This window comes from Amblyomma americanum, chromosome 1 (genome assembly GCF_052857255.1).
Source record: "Amblyomma americanum isolate KBUSLIRL-KWMA chromosome 1, ASM5285725v1, whole genome shotgun sequence".
Lineage (NCBI taxonomy): Eukaryota > Metazoa > Arthropoda > Arachnida > Ixodida > Ixodidae > Amblyomma > Amblyomma americanum.
Window position 1 is genome coordinate 535,223,375 of NC_135497.1, and position 21,334 is coordinate 535,244,708.

At 47.3% G+C, this 21,334-nt stretch overlaps 1 protein-coding gene across 1 annotated transcript in view; it reads left to right on the forward strand.

The window, feature by feature from the left end:
- The window catches only part of LOC144129199 (hemicentin-1-like), a 266,934-nt gene that overhangs the window by 209,650 nt on the left and 35,950 nt on the right, over positions 1–21,334 (forward strand). The window contains exons 22-23 of the mRNA XM_077663184.1: positions 301–588; positions 9,063–9,273. Of these exons, the coding sequence (XP_077519310.1) occupies positions 301–588; positions 9,063–9,273 (499 nt within the window). The remainder of the gene's footprint in view (positions 1–300; positions 589–9,062; positions 9,274–21,334) is intronic.

Genomic DNA, 21,334 nt, shown 5'->3' on the forward strand with positions numbered 1-21,334 from the left:
GTGTCTGGATGCACATTTTGTCATGTCGCGAATTCGGTGCGCCAAAGGCAATAATCACTGAAAACTCCGTTCCACACCAGGCGTCAATATTTTTTCAAGCGGAGAGATTTATGCTCTTCGAACAGTTCAAATTTCAATAATTTAAAAGCATTCAAAGAAAATATCTAACAATTGGGGTGGTTAGTGTTTTATGAGTAAAAAAGAAACAGAAATGGTCGCACGAACTTAACTTCCTCATTGAGCGGTGGGCGCCCCTTGTCACCATGCATGCGCTTCGGCGTTACACGTGTCTCAATGCAGTCCCTCCGTCGATACCGACGCGGGACCTGGAGACCCGGCTCAAGGTGGTAGAGGGAGCGCAGACGACGCTACGGTGCCCGGCCCAAGGAAGGCCTGCGCCCACCATCGTGTGGATGCGGGGCCCGGAATTGGTCGCCAATGATGCAGACGACACTAGAATCGAGGTGCCCACCGGCGACCAGCAGTCACTGGTCATCCGCCGTGTGCAGCTCGGAGACCGCAGGTTCACCTGCTTAGCGGGCAACGCGGCAGGAACCGCCGAGATCAGTTTCGTCCTCGACGTCATGGGTATTTTTGTTTCTTACTTTCCTTGAAGGTTGCGGAATAAAAGGGCTTTAACGAGGCTCTCTCAATACTTAAGCCTCTCCTATCTTCAGTGTTTTGTCGCAATGAAAATTAAAGTTCAGAGGAAACCACAATCAACAAAAATGAGTGAATCCCTCAGTAATCTGAAATTCGCTGAGGACCCGGGGGATGAATTGCAAAGCATTATCAATGACTTAGACAGGCAGAGCAGGAATGGAAATAACTAGAAGAATAAGGTTGAGTTAGAACGTATTTTCCAGGTTCTCTGGAATCATGATTGGCAGTTTTCCAATATCATTCAAAAGAAACGTAAGTACCTTACCGGTACTCACCAGCGGGGCTGAAACGTGGAGGCTAACCAAAAGGGCTCAACTTAAACTGACGACAACGCAGCGAGCGATGGAAAGGAAAATGATACGTGTAACGTTAAGGGGCAGGAAGAGGGCCGAATGGGTCAGGGGACTAACACGGCTTTATGACATCCTAGTCGAAATCAAAAGGAAGAAATGGGCTTGGGCAGGGCATGTGATGCGAAGGCAAGACAATCGCTGGTCATTAAGGGGGTAACAGAGTGGATTTCAAGAGAAGGCAAGCGTACCAGGGGGCGGCAGAATGTTAGGTGGGAGGATGAGATTAAGAAGTTTGTGGGGATACGGTGGCCGCAGCTGGAAGAGGACAGGTTAATTGGAGAGGTATGTGGGAGAGGCTTTGTTCCGGCCGCGGTCGTAGTCAGGCTGATAATGATGATGAGATTTATGCAAGAAAATATTTCTTGTTGAGTTGTTTTTTCAGTGATATTTAACACAGCTTCTGTATTTTGATTCGAGAGTATACTGATACCTTTTTCTTCACTCATTTCTGCGACAATGGCATGCTACTACTGCAGGCGCGCACTGCGAGGTGGGATTCGCGCGTTCTAGTGCACTGGCTCTTTAATTTCGGAGCTAGAAACCTAGGAAAAGTGCGCCGTATTGTGTCTCTCTCACCCACTGGACGTTGTAAGGTTTCTGGCGACCGCCCGTCTGGTTCAGCTGCGTAATCGGCCCGGGACCCCTGCAGCCGGGGTCACTGCACGGCGATAGGCATCTTGGTTCCCACGGCTAGTCCCGCTTGGGTTATTGGATTCGAGACATTGTTCCCGGAAGATCGACCGTGAGGTACGGAGGCAGTTAGCGACCGCCAAAACCGAGTAGGGGTGGCTCACCCCTTCAACTGTACCTGCTCGCCGGCACCTCGCCCATTCGGACTTCCCGGAACACGTGTTCGGTTTGACAGCGTGAGAACTGTCGTTCGGACGCGAAGACAACACTCTCTCTGGTGGGGGAGATGGTCCAGCGGCACCCTCTCTCTCCAGCGAGACATGTGACGAGGGCGTGTTCCTATGCGAAGTGGTGTGTGTGTGTACGACAGCGCAAGTTAGGCCACGCCCAACCTGACGAAGACCTCCTCGAACCTGGGTAATCCTAGGAACCGGACCTTTTTAAAACCCGTCGACGAGTGCCATGAAGAGGAATCCTCGATCATCCTCAGATCTCAGATCCTCCGACCTTCCCCCATCACCCTCTTTTGGGTTCCTAAATCTTGTAAATAATGTAAAATAAACCCCCTGTGCAGTTTCCTTCATATCAAAGTCCGACAACGTCATTCGGAGAAGGGACCTGCGGCGGTGAAAGAGTCAGCTCACTGAAGGACTCCTCATCTCTAACAACTGGTTGGCAGCAGCTGGGTTGGACCGTGCGACATCGTACTTTCTCAACCGGTAAGCGTTTCGGCATTTTGCTGTAGGATTCGCCAGCCTTCAGATTTTGAGAGAATAATCTAGAATCACTGGGAAGTGTATGTCAATTGAGAAAAGATAGTCTCACGACATTTTGCAGATAGCATTGCCAAAGCGGAGAAAGTGTTGTCACTGACCTTATGAAATTGTCAAAGTCGGACTTACTGTTGTCATGCGAGGAACTGTCAAGAAAAGCACAGGGCAAAATTACAAAACCTGAAATATGCAAGACAATTCAAAAACACGTAGAGGACGATGAGCTGGTAGATGCGTGGAATTTTGTACAGGAGGAAAAAAGAAAAAGACAAGCGGAATGGCAAAAAGAGAAAGAACGGCAAAAGTTGGAAGATGAAAAAGAAGAAAGAAATCTGAAGCGATTGCAGCTTGAAAGCGAAAATCGAAAAGAGGCGACAGTACGAGAGCCGGGTCTCCTGAAAGAGCAAGCGATGTAAAATCATATAGAATGAACAGATTCATGCAGCCCTATGCAAGTGGAAGGGACATAGGATTGTACCTGCGAAACTTTCAGAGAACTTGCGGAAGGAAGAACTTTGCTCGCAGTACATGGCCGCAACGGCTTCTGACACTCTTGCCATGTGAAGTAGCTGAAGTCATAGCGAGACTTAGCACACAAGACGCAGCTGACTATGAAAAAGTCAAAGCCAGCCTGCTAAAAAGGTACCGGCTGTCAGCCGAAGCTTTCCGACAGCGCTTCAGGAACACAATGAAAAACGATAGCGAGGGCTATCCGGATTTCGCGTATGGCCTAAAGACGAATATGCTAGAGTGGATAAAAGGAGCCGAGGTTTATGAAAGCCGAGACAAAATCACCGAGTGTTTTTGCCTTGAGCAATTTTACCGAAGCATTCTCCAAGTGGTGAAACTGTGGATTCAAGACAGGGAAAAAGTCGACACAGTTGAAAGGGCCGCTGAGCTTGCAGAGGAGTACGTTTCGCGCAGAAGGTTGAGCACTGAAGAGAGTGCGTCACGCGCTCGAAACGCGATGCGAGATAAAGGGCCTAGCAGAAAGACGCGTAGTACTAGAAGTCCGGAGCAATCGGAGGCAACGAAGGTAGCGCCAGAAAAGCATGAAGAACAGACAAAGAGACAGGGAGCCGACAAAGCCGCGAAAAAAGGAGTTTTGAGGCTAGTAGGCCATTTCGTGGCTACAACTGCAATGGTGTCAGGCACCTTGCAGCCAAGTGTACAAAGCAACGTTTGGTGTTCTCGTGCGTCAAGGATAACGCCGAGAATCTAGAGCTCCTTAAGCCATACCTGCACGAGCTGCACGTTAACGGAAAACCGTGCAGGGTGCTTCGTGATAGCGCCGCGACGATGGACTTTGTCCATCCGTCTTACGTTTCAGTGGACGATTTTATGGGAAAAGTGTCGTGGATAAAACAGGCAGTAGAAGAACACTGTGTATGCCTTCTCATAGCTAGAGTGAGAAGTTGCGGACCATTTGAAGAGCTAATCACTGAGGCCGCAGTTCAAAAGGCCGTGCCACTTCAATATCCTTACCTCTTCTCGAATCGATCAGACTAATTGCTACGCGAGAGAGGCCAGAAGCTCGGAATCAGGGTGATACAAGCTTTGACAAGGTCGAAACCTCATCAGCTCGCATCTCGACTAAGTCAGGTTCCCGACCCTCAGGTAGCCAGAGACGCACCAGCCAGCATATCGTTGCAGACAAATGAGGAGGGAAGGGAACCAACGAGGAATGAAAGCCAGACAGCTTACCGAGCAGATGAGCGACCAGGGACTTCAACCACTAAGTCGGTAGAGGAGGCAGAAAACGCTGAAGGATCCATTTTATCTCCAACATCGCGTAGTTTTGATAGCCTTCTGCAGGTGAACAGGGAGTCCTAAATAAAAGAACAGAAGCAGGATCCCACTTTGGAAACACTGCACCTTACAGCTAAAGAGGGCATCACGAGACGCAACATAACGATGCATGAGAAGGGAGGCTTACTATACCGACACTACCAGGACAGAAAAGGCAAAACATTTGATCAGCTGGTCGTGCCCGAAAAATACAGAGCGGACATTCTGAGTCTCTGCCATGGGAATGGCTGGGCAGGACATCTGGGAATCAATAAAACAAAAGAGCGGCTATTAATGGAATATTATTGGCCGGGTTGTTTCAAAGATGCAGAACGCTACGTAAAATCATGCGATGCATGCCAGCGCGTGGGTAAGCCGGGAGAGACATGGAAGGCTCCACTGAAAATTGTACCATTGATCTTGGAACCCTTCCGCCGGCTTGTAATAGACACAGTAGGCCCTTTGCCTTAAACGAAATCAGGCTATAAGTACTTGCTTACTATGCTATGTATCGCCACAAAATTTCCCGAAGCAATTCCGTTGAAGGACTTGAATTCCACAGAAATAGTTGACGCCCTTTTGTCAGTGTTCGCGAGAATAGGATTTCCGGCCGAAATCCAAGCCGATCAGGCGATGGTCTTTACAAGCGCCTTGACGACCACATTTCTAGAAAGATGCGGAATAAAACTGTTACACAGCTCGGTGTATCATCCGCAGTCCAACAGTGTAGAGAAATGGCATTCGGTGCTGAAGCGGGTGCTACGCGCTCTTTGTTATGAGCATAAAGCAGACTAGGAGGATTGTCTGCCGACCACACTTTTCGCTTTACGAACAGTCCCCCACGAAGCTACGGGGTTTACGCCAGCAGAACTCGTGTACGGAAGAGTCCTCCGCTCTCCCCTCCGAATGCTGAGAGGAATGTGGGAAGAGACAGGAGAGAGCCAGACAGTGGTTGAGTACGTGCTTCAGCTACTGGACCGCCTTAACAAAACGAGGGAATTAATAAACCTAAATATGAAAGCTGCCCAGGAGGCCGCCAAGGTCTATTATGACAAAAACACGCGCCTTCGAGGTTTCACCGCGGGCGATCGAGTGATGATCCTCCGGCCATCGAGAAAAAACAAGCTGGAAGTTCACTGCGATGGTCCGGTGGAAGTGTTGCGAAAACTTTCAGAGACGATTTAGGCGCTAAGGGTTCCAGGCAGGGGAAAGCAGGTGAGAATATATCACTGCAATCTGATGAAGCCGTTCATGGAACGCAGCGGGATCGTCTATCTGACTCTAAATGAACCAGAATAGCTGGACAGCGAGAGTCAGGTTTGGAAGGGAGGTGCGGACGCAAGTGACAACGTGGAGAAAATTCTGGCTCTCTCCGTGAATGCAGATTTCCTAAGCAGGACCGAGGTCGACACGCTGAAGCAGTTGTTGAGCGAATTCGCTGACCTATTTAGCAGTCGCCAGGGAAAGACACACCTCCTGACACACGAAATCGAGCTCACCTCTGATGAGCCGGTACGGTCGAAACCCTACAGGGTATCACCGCGGCAAAAAGAAATAATGGACGCGTAAATTCAGCGCATGTTGGAGTTAGGGGTTGTACAGCCAGCGGAAAGTGAATATACCTCACCGCTAATTCTTGTTGAGGTCCCAGGGAAAGATCCTCGTCCCTGCGTGGATTATAGAAAGCTGAATGTAATTACCACGGATCAGCTATACCCGATTCCCAACATAGAGGAAAGGATAGAAAGGGTGAGCGGCGCGAAATTCATTTCCACGCTGGATCTCGTACGGGGATATTGGCAAGTTCCCCTCTCAGAAAGCGCGAGCAGGTATGCCGCTTTCATCTCCCCAGCGGGCACCTTTCGACCCTTAATGCTTAGTTTTGTGTTGAAGAATGCCCCCTACAGCTTCTCGAAACTCATGGACATCGTACTGAAGGACCATGCTGTGCTTTGCACTCCCTTATTTAGACGATGTGGCTATTTTTTCGGAAACCTGGCAAGAGCATCTAGAACACCTAAAAACCGCGTTTTCCAGTTTACGACAGGCTGTACTGACACGGAAGGCAGAAAAGTGTAGATTTGGTTCCGCTCAGGTGACGTACTTGGGCCACGTTGTAGACCAGGGAACTAGGAGCCCATCCGAGTTACAGATTGCCCCGATCGCAGCATTTCCGCAACCACGGACGAAAACGGTCATTCGCTCCTTTTTGGGATTAGTTGGGTACTACCAGCGATATATTCCTAGCTACTCACAGCGGACTAGTCCATTGACTGACGCCTTGGGAAAGGGAGCACCTACTAACCTCAGTTGGGATAACCAAAAAGAAAACGCCTTCAAAAGCCTGAAGGAAGCACTCGTGTCCCTACCCTTGCTCAGACCCCCTGACTATTGGAAAGAGTTTATAGTTCAGTGTGATGCCAGCGATAGAGGGCTGGGTGCTGTCTTAAGCCAAGTTGGCTATGACCATGAAGAACACCCAGTTCTGTACATCAGCCGCAAACTGACCAGTAGAGAGGAAGCGTACAGCGCTTCAGAAAAAGAGTGCGCGTGTTTAGTTCGGGCAGAGCAGAAGTTGTCGTGTTACCTGTACGGAGCAAGGTTTGTATTTGAGACTGACCATTGTCCTTTAACGTGGCTGCGACAGATGTCGCCCAAAAATGGTCGCTTGCTCAGATGGAGTCTGGCTCTCCAACAGTACAATTTCTCGGTACATTATAACAAGGGGAAACTGCACGGAAATGCTGATGGCTTGAGCAGACTGATGTAAGCGGGAGAACTTAGAAGAATCTCCTCCTGTGTGAGTGTTTTTTTTTATCTTTGTTCCGAGTAATCTGGCGGTGTAAATTTCAAAAGGTGATGTTTCGCGCTTAGTCGGCACAAAATCAACCCAAATTTAAACACAATTTTTTTAAAAGTGTATTGTTTTCTATGTAAGAAGCCTGGTGATTCTTTGGCGAATTCCGAGCGCTTGCGGGTGGGGCAGTGCTTTGCTGTTTGGAACGTCCCACCTGCGCTTTCCTTTGTTGGTGGTGCTTTGGGTTCTGCCTTGGGGGCGCTGATATTGCAATCCAGGGGACCAACACGGACGCCATCTCTTCCTGCCCAGCGCTCGTCAACGCTGGACATTCGAGATTTTTCGGGCCGCGGAGGAGCTGTAAGGTTGCTGGCGAAAGCCCGCCCGTCTAGTTCAGCTGCGTAATCGGCCCGGGACCCCTGCAGCCGGGGTCACTGCACGGCGATAGGCATCTTGGTTCCCACGGCCAGTCCCCGCTTGGGTTATTGGATTCGAGACGGAGGACTCTGCTGCCGTTTGTAAACAACATTGTTCCCGGAATATCGACCGTGTGGTAAGGAAGTAGGTAGCGACCGCCAAAACCGAGTAGGGGTGGCTCACCCCTTCAACTGTGCCTGCTCGCCGGCGCCTCGCCCATTCGGACTTCCCGGAAGACGTGTTCGGCTTGACAGCGTGAGAACTGTCGTTCGGACGCGAAGACAACGCTCTCTCTGGTGGGGGAGATGGTCCAGCGGCACCCTCTCTCTCCGGCGAGACATGTGACGGGGGCGTGTCCCTATGTGAAGTGGTGTGTGTGTGTGTGTACGACAGCGCAAGTTAGGCCACTTCCAACCTGGTGAAGACCTCCTCGAAAGTAGGGAATCCTAGGAACCGGACCCTTTTAAAACCGGACAACGAGTGCCATGGAGAGGAATCCTCGATCATCCTCAGATCTTCTCAGATCCTCCGACCTTCCCCCATCACCCTCCAATGGGTTCCTAAATCTTGTAAATAATGTAAAATAAACCCCCTGTACAGTTTCCTTCATATCCAAGTCCGACCACGTCATTCGGAGAAGGGACCTGCGGCGCTGAAAGAGTCAGCTCACTCAAGGACCCCTCCTCTCCAACAACGTCCTGTGTTACCCGCTCTATTTCTCAGCCTCTATCGCAATGTTCTCCGATGTTTATTGTAGTGCGCGTGCAGCGCCTTTACTATCGTGGTATACTCACACCACTTAATATAGAATGTGATGCAAAGACGAAACAGAGCAAAGAAGTGAAGGAAAGTCACAACAGTGAGCCCTATTGCAGAAAGACGCACAAGTCTGGGTAGCCATCTATCGAGCGGATAAGGCGGGAAAATGGGCCACCATGCAGCTAGACCAGTTTGCAAGGCTCACAATTTGTGAACGGCTATTCAGGATGCTAGCCACTACTTCTCCACCCATGGACAGGAGGTGGAAAAACGATCGAGAAGGCCTCTCTAGCTGAAAGGCAAGCGGAGCGCAGTTTGAAGAGGGCGCGCAAGAGCATCTTTACCACGGGTCACCGGCATGTGACCGGGTTGTGACCGCTGCGACCTAACGAAGGGTAGTTTTATGAGTCGGCTCTGCTAAAGATCACGCGAAAATTGTGCGCGCACGACCTGTATACATAAACATTTGCATAGGTCAGAAAACTGCACGGTGTTGCAATAGTGCCCAGCAACTGTGCAGAAAACACATTGGCTTCGAGCACTACTGCGAATGGCTTTTGAAAGTGCGTCCTGTGCAGCTGTAGCTGCGAAAATACTACACAGGGTGTTTCACTTTAGAAATGCACCCTGTTTGCAAGATGAAGGATACTTAATTCGTGTCACAGCAAACTGCTATCTAGATCACGCTCGAAGAAAAACGGATTTCGAAAGGAGCCCAATTGGATACAAAGCTCCTTAAAGGGTTAGTGTGTTATTTCTTTTGCTACCTGAGTGTTCATGGGTGAGAAGTAAACGGCCGGGCGAATGGTTTCGCTTCAGTTAACTGTAGCGCGTATAAGAATGGCAAGCTGAGGCTCGTACAACAGCGGTTTCCGTGTGCAGTGCGCCCCAAGATGGAGCCCGGCGACGAGGAGCCGGTGAATGCCGTCGTGGCGGTGCTCAACCGACCCGCCTGGCTCCGGTGTCCCGTGGTGGGCGTCCCTCCGCCCTCAGTGCGCTGGCTGCGGGCGGGCCGGCTGCTCAACCACCGGGGCGGAGACCCCTTCGTACAGCCGTCTGCCGACGGCCGCAGGCTGCACTTGCGCCGGGCGAGGTATACGCTTCCCGCAGTCTCCCGTGCACGCGCACCGAGCGAAACCCGCCGCTGTGCCCCAGAACGACGGTTCTGTGCACTTAACAGAGACTTTTATCACAGTGCGCAAGACTACCGCTTGTCGTGTAGCACGCGCCGCCAGCGCGCTTCGCAGATTGCTTTCAGGATGGCCGCTTGACGCGAGGTTCCGACCAGCTGCTCGCACGCCCACCGCTTAAGACCCAGTCAGCGTGTGCGTACTGGTGGCGCGTGGTGCGCGGTAAGCGGCAACGGTGCGCGCTATGCTAAGTATTTCAATAGCAAGATCAATCTGATCTACTTTTATCGCGTTTGAAGCAAATGTCTGTGTGGTGCTTGTCACAATAGAGACGACGAAACTAAAGCGACCGAAACAAACTACTTAGCTGTAAGCCTATCGGTGAATATATTTGCAGGCGAGGGACATTTTCGGAGAAATTTAAGTTGTTGAACTGCATAAACTGACACTGTTCCCCCGACTGATCTTATTTAGTGCTTCGGAACATTTTTAAACTTCCGCTGCGTGTAATCACGATCGAAGCATCGCGTCACATGCACTGTTCAAAAGTGTTCAAGAGTACTGGTAAAGTTGATAAGAACCTGGAGAAAATTGGAAGTTTAATGCGCCACCCATTGGCGCCTGGGCACAGAGAGGCTGTGGCACAGGACGACAGGTATTGTATAATGCGGTTTAACGTTTGCCAAGGGCGCAGTACACGGCTCGGAATTGCACTCGCCTTGCCACACGAACTTCTACTTGCTATATTGCCTATGCACGCATTTGTCGAATGTTTTTTTATTAATGCGAAATCATTTCTAGGCTATGTCAACGAGGTCGTGTCACCAAAGCGTGAAACCAAAACGTTACAGCAGCGATGGTGACGTTCTCAGAAGAGGTAGCATCAAATGATTGATTGTTATCAATGGAGAACTATGTGAGGATGATGCGCAAAAAACTTGATGTCAGTAAGATGATTGGTTATTTATTAGAGCCAATAATATAAAAAACGTCGAAATAGCGCGGACGTCGATATAGTGAGCGGATGGGAAAACAGCCTTGGATGGTAAATTGTGGAAACATAGGCAAAGAAGTGAAAATTAAGTTTGAAATTGATTAAAATGTGTTTGATTAGTAATAGTTAATCAAAAAAATAGTTTGACAGAATAATTAATTAGAAGTTAACTTCAATGCACTCACATAGGGGCAAAGAGAAGCCACGAGTGTCGAAGAGGCCTCAATACTTTCGCATTCCTTCAATGCGGGTAGTCCCAGTGTGATCTGTAATGTTTTCCTGGCAATAGTACTATTTAGCCCCAGAACACTTCCTGTTTGAAGAGGGGCGCGTTTTTCGAGCAAGCAATTACCTCCGAAGAAAAGGAGAGGTATTTAAAAATGGCGCGACCCCTGCACCGGTGCATTATCAAATTCTGCGCAGAAGCCTTCGCATGCTGCGCTGCCCTATCAAAACCAGCACGACACGCGTCGCCTTTTGCACGAGCGAAAACCTTTCCAAACGCCGCGCCACTGATACCGGAAGCGCTTTGGGGCCAGTATCACCATGAGCACCCACGTCTGTTTGTAAACGACAAAACCCTGTACATACATGTGCTCTAGAAAGCGGGGCTTTGATTATAATGGCCATACAGATTGTGTTTCACGTAACCTGAGCCAGACTGAAAAGAACTGTTAAGCTTCAAATATGCGAAACCAACCTCACATTGTTTCCAGTCATGTGGCGCAGCTTAGGCTACTTTGAAGTTGAACCTAGCGGTTAGTTAGCAAATATATTTATACAAAATTTTAATATTCAATATAGGCTCAAGTTCCTTCAAAGAGGCTTCGCAAACTCCCCATCCAGTTTTATTTTGTAGCTGAGTAGCTCCAAAGTGGATCTTTACTCAGGAATTTTTAAAAAAGCCGCGAAATACACAAAAATTTCACGTGTCCGGTAGAGAAAGACCAATAGGGCGCGAGAGGGACGACAGGGTGAGGTGCGAGTTTTGCGGCGCCACCTGGGTGATGTGGTGCCATTACTCACAGGTTAAACACGAAATATTGTGACGTCATAATATTTTGGCGCGAAATTTATATGTTTTTTCTATACGACAAAAATCAGTCAACAACAGAAGGCAACTGCTCAGACAAGTCGGGGATAAACTGTAACCGCAACTCCTCAGTCGATCTAACTTGACATAAACTTCGACTGTCAAATTAAGTCAACCCAGCATTGACGCTGCACAATTGGGGTAATTCACAGCCCATTTGTCCAACCATCGTTTTGCCTCCGTCGCCGTGTGCCTTGCCTTCCATCCCGCGTCATGTAAACGCACGGTATTTCTTGTTTCTGCACGCACCGTCCTAAATTATTCAGGCCCTAGGACAAAACTACTGGCCTATAAAAGTGATTCACATGGCTTTAGTGAGTTCACCAAAGCCGCAAATGAGTGATACCAATGGAAGCTGCGTTACATCGAAAGCCATGCTTCAGTACCTCACGATGGCACACTTAGACGCATCACGACATAAAAAGAAAAATGAATTCTTGAGCTGTAAGAAGGTGCTCACCCTCCAGTCAGCTGCCGTGCAGTCTTCAAACGTGGACCATGGTCACAGTAAAACTGTCTGTGTCGTAGCACCTGAAGAGAAGACTACACTTGTTTCCTGACACTTGCAGACAAGCATTTTACCACCAACGCCAAAGGCGAACATGGTAGCTAAAACACGATCGCGAAACCGCAGTAGTATTAGGTACTAGATGGGAAATTCAAACGAGGTTCGTTTCTTCGTACAAAGGGAGGTTACTGTGCTTCTTAAGTAAAAATAAACTGCGCCATAATTCAATTTCCTTCAACTCGATGCTGACAGAAGTCGGTCGAAGCAGAAAACAAGAGTAGTTAAAGGCCATTCAGCACTTGTCCTTGCACGAGCGCGAAAGCTTAAATGTCTCCAGATTATACTGCGGCCCGTGAGCTCCTTGTAAATTTGAGTCTTTTATATCACCATTGACTACAGAGCCGGTGAGATCGACCACGAAAGCATGACGGAAATACTATTAAATATTGTCGAGAACATTTTTACTGTTTTTACTATTTGTTCCTTCGTGATCAAAGCCGCCGGCTCGCGGCTTTATCAATTTGTTTGTGGCTCCAGATAAGGCAAGATATATTTCGAAGGAAAGCAGCCGCGCAACTCTTTCTGTATGGTTTCATGTTGTTATGGTTCCCTTTCGGTCAGAAGTTATTCTCAGTATCTCAGAAGTTATTCGTCGCCTTTAGATTGAGCGCGGCCAGGAGTGGCAGGGTTTATGTTCGAGGACCGCCGAGTTGTCCAGTTCTTTGTGGGCACAAGTCCACCCTATAAGAGTTTGAATTCTGGTCCGTTGTCCATGGCGTTGTCACCACCACGTCTCATCTGGCAGAGGTGCTTGCTACCAGACTTTTGCACTCACCTCCACACAGTCACCGAAGCAACCCGAGCCGTTCTCAGGAAGTGGACATCAGGAAAGCCACTGAAGCTGTCCGGACCGAAGACGAACTGCTAAGTAGCCGCATCTCCAAAGTCTGTCACCTGAACAAGGACTGCTACAGGACCACACTGCACGCCGGAAGGAAGCCTCGACATCGGCTATCACCCCGTCTGCAGCTCCAGCTCCAGAAATTCTGCAGCAGCCCCGAGTGCCACCCAGCTAGGCGAGGATCCCGAAGAGTGGCTCGATTAGTTCGAATGTCCCCGTAGGGGCAACTGCGACGTGCAGGTGATGGTGATTTGCGATGCCACGATCTCCCGAGCACACCTGGGCCAGACCCACACGCACTTCGGCTTTTCGCGGCTTAGCCGCGTCTGGGGAAAATCGAATCTTGGTGGCTGAGCAGAAGTCCCCTCGGCTTAAGCAACGCTTCAGTTTGGCCCAGGCTTCCCATAGACGGTACCCCCGGAGCGACCCACCCGGGGAAAATCAGCCAATTTCTATTTCCTGTTACCTTCTTCACCATGATTATCTTTCGTATCATCATTCTCCCATCCGGATCCTGTCACCTCATAGCTTCCTTGTTTGCTCAGATTCCGGGCAGCGAGGGCTGACCATGTGCATATTGGGTCTACCTTGGCCCTCGTGTATTGAGTTATACAAGCCGCCAGTGGTTAATGCGTCTGACATATTCTTTCCCAGGTTGGGCTCCGTGGTGGGTGACCAGCTCGGCTGCCGAATAACAAGTACAGTCTTAAGGGTAACAAAAAAACTTCCTCTCTGCCGCCGAAAAGGGATCGGACAGCAGTTAAGAAAATGACAGCATAAAATCGACAGAGACCTTTTCTATGTTTTTGTCGTCCACACCACGACTGACGAGACGGTAGCAAACCTGTCCGCTTTCTTCATCGCAAAGGCCACCAGAAACTGCAATGGCAAAAATCGCAAAGCGAAGAAACAGATGAATGGAGACCTTCTGGTTGAACCTTCCGATTTAAAGAGCAAAGCAAACTGCTATCCTTGCAGAACCTTGGCTAATTCAGACAATCATTCAGATAATAACTAAATAGTAATTCAGATAATTCAGCCAGATAATTGGTTAAGCGTGCCGCTATTAACGTTTCAATGACTTTACTGAAAAATGGCAGAATACATATTGGATGGTACTATGTTATGGAAGAACGATCGCATTTCTCAAAAACTGTAGTTACCTTTGCCCGTTGCAGTTCGGAAAGAAAAATGACGGTCCAAAATATATAAAATTAATAATATATGACAAAACATTAGATAGGAGGTGTGCAAATATTGTTTTATTACTAGGAGGAATATTGCCAAGCCCTGCGCTGGTTACTTTTACTGCGCGAATGACATCAAGAAATTCATGTGTTGTGGCAGGGAAAAGAGGAAACGAAATCTGCAAATGGTTCATTGACACTGAACAGTTATACCAGGCATTTGTCCTGAAAAAAGGCGTCACTGAAGGGCCTGGCTTTTTCTATGGCCGACCATATGTAATGTCATTGTCTGTGATAGTATCGATGACGGAGAAGCGATCGTTTCTTTTCACAAAGAAATTTAGGACTTGCCACCGTTGCATGAATTGCTTCCAGACGGATTAAGTTTGTGCTCATAGTAATACTTAGTAGATTTCTCTTTTTTGCTGTTCAGGGCGTCGCAAAATTTCTTGCGTCCTGCTCATAGTGCGACATTACAAAATTATATTTTTAGTTATTCTATGCAGGCTCTCGTGCACGCGTTTCACTTAGTAAGCTCACACTCAATCAAGCGTTCTGAAGCCGCCGCGGTGGCTCAGTGGCTATGGTGCTCGGCTGCTGACCCGAATGACGCGGGTTCGATCCCAACCGTGGCGGTCAAATTTCGATGGAGGCGAAATTCTAGAGGCCCGTGTGCTGTGCGATGTCAGTGCACGTTAAAGAACCCCAGGTGGTCGAAATTTCCGGAGCCCTTCACAACAGCGTTCCTCATAGCCTGAGACGCTTTGGGACGTTAAACCCCCATAAACCAAAAAAAAAAACCAATAGCTCTAAGGAAGGGCGTGAATATTGTGTGTTTTTTTTTCAGTATGCGAATGAATATTTGATGACGAAATTTCTGAGAAGTACGGACGAGCTATTTGCAAATGACTGTTTTTAAGGACAGCACGCCAGTGAGTTTTATTTGCGCATTCCAAGAATTCATCTTTGGCCAGCATGTAACGTATGTGTCAAATCAAGTGTTATTGTGGCTGTAGGTTGAAGAAAACGAGAAGAGTGTAATGATCTGTTATGTCTTTTTTAAGGATAGGTGCCTCTGTTGGTGAGGTCATGTTAATGCTTGATCTAGTAGGGCGCTGTCGCTTATTTTATAACAGCGAGTTGGAAAGCTAACCAAGCAGTCAAAACCGAAACTGTGAAAGCAGTTACTATAACTGGCGGAAACAGGCGAAGTTTCATCAACGCGGTTAGTATTATTATAACCTAATAATACCTACATTTTAGCCTTGAAATGTTAGGTTCTCTGGGATCGTTCGAGAGTGGAGCAAAAGTCAGTGTAGGATGAAGATGGCGATTCATATACGCAAAAAGAAACCAATTCCATGTTATCAACATGAAGAAATTGAGGTCTGAATTCTCCCCTGTGAGATTCACAGGTTGTTACGACTGAGGGCAAAAGCAACAACCCCCCTCCATATTCCGGCCCCTGCCACTCTGCGGCGGGGCAACACCCGACCAAGCACTTCTTGTGTCCAGACCGGCGTAGTATCTAGCCCGTTTGGACACTAGAAGTGCTTTGTTAGGTGGCACCCCTACGCAGAGAGGCAGGGGCCTGAATATGGAGAGGTTGTCTGTTACTTTTGCCCCCCATGGTAAACTGAACTCAAGGTCATAACTGCGGATATAGCTAATAACGGACGACATGTAAACGGCTACACCGCCATGACTGTAAGTCTGTCTATGTCAGTAATCAGGTGAGCAGGAAGTGAAGGAAAGTAAGTTTTTGTCGTTATCGCAGAGCCAAGTCTCATTAATGCGGACGATATAAAATGGAAAAGAGAGCGCGGACAGAAGGGAGAGGTTGTCGTCGTAGTGTTTACGCAAGCTTCCGGCGATAAACTGAATATCAGATCTCGAAATAATATTTTTCAGTTCATTCAACTGGCTAGGTGACGAACAATGCTGGATCTTTATTTCTCTCTAGAGCTGTTGTTTTAAGAAGTTTCTTGAGTTATTAAGTAAATAGAGCTTAATGAGATTCTTCCCCCATATAGGCAGCAATAGAATTTCCATGAGGAAGGCTGTCAGGCAGGGAGACACGATCTCTCGAGTGTTATTTACGGCCTGTTTACAGGAGGTATTCAGAGAGCTCTATTGGGAATAGCTGGGTAGAACAGTTAATGAAGAATACCTTAATAATCAGCGATTCGCCAATCACATTGCGTCGCGAAGTCACTGAGAGGGTGAATTACAAATCATCATCAATCATTTAGACAAAGCAGAACGGTGGGTATTAATATTTACGTGCAAAAATCTAAAACAAAACGTTAAACAGTATTGGGAGGTAACTGCAATTTACGATTGATAGCGAGGCGCTGGAAGCGGTGTATTTATGGCAGGTAGTGACCGCAGATCCTGGCCAGGAGAGTGAAATAACTTGAGGAAAAAGAACAAGGTGGAATGCATTTGGCAAGCACTCTCAGATCGCGAATGACAATTTACCATTATCCCTCCAGAGAAAACCATATGACTGCTTTAAATTACTGCTACTCCCCTATGTGGCAGAAACGTGGACGCTAATGAAAAGACGACGCAGCGAGCTACAGAAAGGAAAATGATAGGTGTAACGTTAAGGGACAGGAAGAGGGCAGGGTGAGTACGGGAACAAACGCGATCTAATGACATCCTAGTCGCAATCAAGGAATGGCTTGGCCAGGATATGTAATGAGAAGGCAAGATTACGGGTGATCGTTACGGGTAACGGACTGGATTTTAAGAGTATGGAAGCGTAGCAGGGGGCGGCAGAAAGTAAGGTGGACGGATGAGATTGGGAAATTAGCGGGGATAATGTGGCTGCGGTTGGCACAGGACAGGGATAATTGAAAGATGTGGGAGAGGCCATTGCCTTGCAGTGGGCGTAGTCAGGCTGATGATGATGATAATCATCATCATCATTTATTTACCCTTAAGGGCCCCAGGGGCCATTACATAAGGGGGGGGGGCGAACACTAATCATGTCCCAAAGAACAAAATTGGAACATAAACTTAACACATGTAGATACAACTGTGAACACTTCAAAAGAAAAACAAACAAGTAAGTGAGTAAACAAAAGAAAAAGAAAGAAAAAGGGCCTTCAAGAGGAATCATTTGGGGAATAAATCAATTAACATCTGTTTAAATTTTAGGGAATTAACTTCATTCACAACACTGTCTGGAAGGACATTCCACTCGGCTATGGCAGCTGGCAAGAACGAGGAATTGAACGCATTGGTTGAACCATGAATGCGTTGAATACTACGGCAATTATACAAACGTCGCGATGATCTTAAAGGGGGCATAATTAGGCTCTCACGCAGTTGGGCAAAATTATAATAAAGTTTATGAAATAGACAGAGTGTTGCTATCTTACGACGGGATGCCAAGGAAGGTAAACCAACAGAGGGTTTGATATTAGTAACACTCGACCGAGAATCATAATTTGATATTATAAACCGAGCGGCTCGATTTTGAATGGCCTCTAACGTATGTGTTAAATACTTTTGATGGGGATTCCAAATGCTCGATGCATATTCAAGTTTAGTGCGGATGAAAGTTTCGTATGCGAATAGTCTAACCTTAGGGGGAGGAAATGTGAGCGATCGTCTGATGAATCCTAGTGATTTAGAAACGCTAGCAGCAAGGGACGTTATGTGCTTCGACCAGTTAAGATCACTTGTTATTTCTATGCCGAGGTATCTGTAGGATTCAACTTCAGATTGCGCGGTCCTGCTTAGCGTGTAAGAAAAGTGCAGGTTAGATCGTTTACGGGACACGTGCATAAACTTGCATTTAGTTTCGTTCAGTTTCATGAGCCAGGTCGAGCACCAACTTTGTATCAAGTTCAGGTCGTCCTGCAGCAATGACTGGTCGTTCGTAGTGCTAACAAGGCGGTAAATAACGCAATCATTTGCGAACAAACGGATGGATGATGAAATGCCGACAAGAAGGTCATTGATAAAGACAAGGAACAGGAGCGGCCCAAGAACTGAGCCCTGAGGCACTCCAGAGGTGACTTTAGTGACGGTAGAAGGATGGTTGTTGATGACGGTGTATTGCGAACGATTAGTTAGGAAACTGCAAATCCATGATAATATCGGCGGGTGCAGTGAAAGGGAGGAAAGTTCGGCCAAGAGGCGCTGGTGAGGAACTCGGTGGAAAGCTTTCGAAAAATCGAGGTAGATAATATCTGTTTGAAACAAGGAGTCAAGGTTTAGGTGGAGGTCAGTCGTAAATTCGAAAAGTTGAGTTTCACATGAGTGGCCAGAACGGAATCCGTGTTGGTTTGGAAAGAAAAAAGAATTTCTATCGAGGTGATTAGCTACTTGGGAGTAAATAATATGTTCAAGTAGTTTACACGCAATGCATTTTAGCGTGATGGGAGGTTAATTTGATGGATCAGAGCGGTTACCTGCCTTAAAGCAAGGCACGACTCGGCTAATCTTCCACTCAGGCGGGATTTGGCCACTAGAAATGGATTGCGTAAAAATGATTTGCAGGAAATGACTGGATATTACTTTGGTACCTTTAAGAATTTTCGCAGAAATGTTGTCGGGCCCAGGAGCAATTGATACCTTTAAATCTTCAATAAGTCTACATATTCCTTCGGCTGAGATACTAACAGGTGACATTTCAGATATATTTAGGCTCTGTGATGTAGGAATGTTTACGGCTGGTTCGTTGGTGAAAACATATGAGAAGTACGTATTCATTACGTCCGAGCGAAGCTCATTTGGAACATGACAACCATCTTGATCTAATAATGACATATTATGTGAGCCGCTACGACCTGGAGTTAAAATAGTACAAAACTTTTTTGGGTTGTTTCGAAGGATATCGAGTAGGTCATTGTTGTAAAAGTTTTGTTTAGTGCTCTTAAGCAACTTGGTATAATTTCTAAGACAGATAAAATATTTCTCCCATTTAGACGCTAAGTTGGAGCTCTTAGCTTCTCTAAATAATCGTTTTTTCTTATTGCACAGACTTCTTAAAGAGTTGGTAAACCATGGTTTACCGGCATCACCACGAATGCAAACGAGGGGTACATAAGATTCAGTTAAAGAGGTGATTTTTTTCTTTATACATGGACCAGTTGTCATCAATAGACCTGAAAGAAGCAGTCTGTTCGAAGTGGAGAAGAAATTTGGCTAGTTCCTCATTGATTTTAGAAAAGTTGGCTTTTTTGTAGTCGCGTATGTATTTCACTGAGCGTTGTCGTGAAGTAATGCGAACTGAAAAGTTGAACAACACTATGCTATGATCGCTAAGACCGGGGATGGATGACAAAGACTGGATTAAATCAGGACTAGATGCAAGAGCAAGATCTAGGATGTTAGTGCCCCGAGTTGGTATTCTGACTGCTTGAGAGAGGTCAAACGAAAGAATAAGGTCCAAAAATTCTCTGGAATGGCGGGAAGATGCGGTTATATTATCCCAGTCGATGCCTGGGAAATTAAAATCGCCGCTAACTATGAGGTTGGCACTGGGAAATTATTTATGTCGAGCAGAATGATACTTAAGTCGTCGATGAAGGAATGATCGGAGTCAGGTGCTCGGTAACATGCGATTATTATATTAGTGCAATGAGCAAGAGAAACGTTCACGCAAATGATTTCGCTTTTACTATTGACTGCGATAGCAGAAGAGACCAGAATACTTTTAACAAGAACCATCACGCCGCCTCCCCTACGCCCTGGTCCGTCACGACGGAAACAAGTGAAGGATTGCTTATCTTGGAAAAGTTCGTCATTCAGTATATCAGGTGTGAGCCACGTTTCAGTAAAGATGGCATTATCTGTGCTGTTGTCTTGCAATATAGCTTCCACGGCTTCTTTCCTTGGAAAATAACTTCGGATATTTGTTAGTAAAACGGAAACTGATTTATCGATTGGGGCAGGGGCTACACGCGTGCGATTTTGGAAACATTGGTGCATAAAGGACCTTGTGCCTGCGGAGAGCGCTATAAATTTAACTCAACCACAGAATCTTTAACAGCATCGTACACAAACTGTTTGTTGTTCATGATGAGCTTATCAAAACGGATTTTAAATGAGCCACCTCGTTGCTGACCATACGAAAAAAGTTTCTTCCTTGCCAAGCGAACACGTGCAGAGTAGTCCTCACGGACAGAAAAGGAATAATTTTTAAGCTTGGAGCTGGCAAAAAGGATACGCCCTTTGCCTTTAAATCTCATAAAATTTACAATGATAGGGCGGTTTTTTCCTTGTTGGAAACGGCCAAGTCTGTGAACACGCTCAATATCATGGCTATCAATTCTGACATCGAGCTCGTTCGCGCATAATAAAATAATCCGCGATTCAGACTCGGACCAAGATTCATCTTGTTGATCTGTGATTCCAAAAAACAGCAAATTGGACCGTCGGAGACGGTTCTCAGCGTCATCACATTTATCTGAAAGTAGCTTAATGTCGGATGAAAGTTTAGCCATATCAGGATCAGCTGATAAACTCGGGCTACTTAACTGATTGGAGCTCGTGATTTGTTCCAGGGCGTCAACTCGCACCGAAAGGCTGGATATTGAATCCTCGACCTTCGACTGAGCAGCCCGAATCAACGCTAGTTCACTAAGCATAGTACTTTGAGAGCATTCAATGCGGGATATAGCCAAGGCAATTGACTCGAGGGACGGGTTAGGGGCGTTACTCTCTGGGGGTCCTGGGTTCAATTCCACATCCCCGGCTAGCACAAGCATTAGGCAAACGACATAGGCGTTGATACACTGGTAGCATGAAGTGCACAAGAACTTTCGCAAACTGCGGTCAGCGTCGATGGGGCACGACACCGCAAACAAAAACGCGTTATCAGAGCGAATGCAAATTGAATTTGGTAAGTAACCAACCTGCATGAAAAAGGGTATTCGTGTGACCTGCATCGTTGCGGTGGCGTGCCCCGAGTGTTCGCAGTGTGATGGCGATATTTGTACTCCAATCAATGCGGTGGCGCTGAGCGTAGTTCCTGGTTGCCAGATGCGGAAACGGTTCGCCAGATGGGGAAAGGTTGAAACAAGCGGGTACTGCATGGCGTCGCTTTCGTTGTCCATGAAGTCAGCTTTCTGCCAAACGTCGGAATCCATGTCCAGGTTGTAACAGCTGCCTTGACAGCCCGGCAGCGTGGTAATCCATATGAGTAAGGCCTGCATGAAAAAGGGCATTCGTGTGACCTGCATCGTTGCGGTGGCGTGCCCCCCAACCAAAAACAGGAGGGATGCCCCGACCACGCTCGAGGGAATGCTCCAGAACATCAATGACGAAGACAACCTAGACGTGGGCGCCTACCTTCAGGGCGCGGAGGAAGTCCGACGGCTT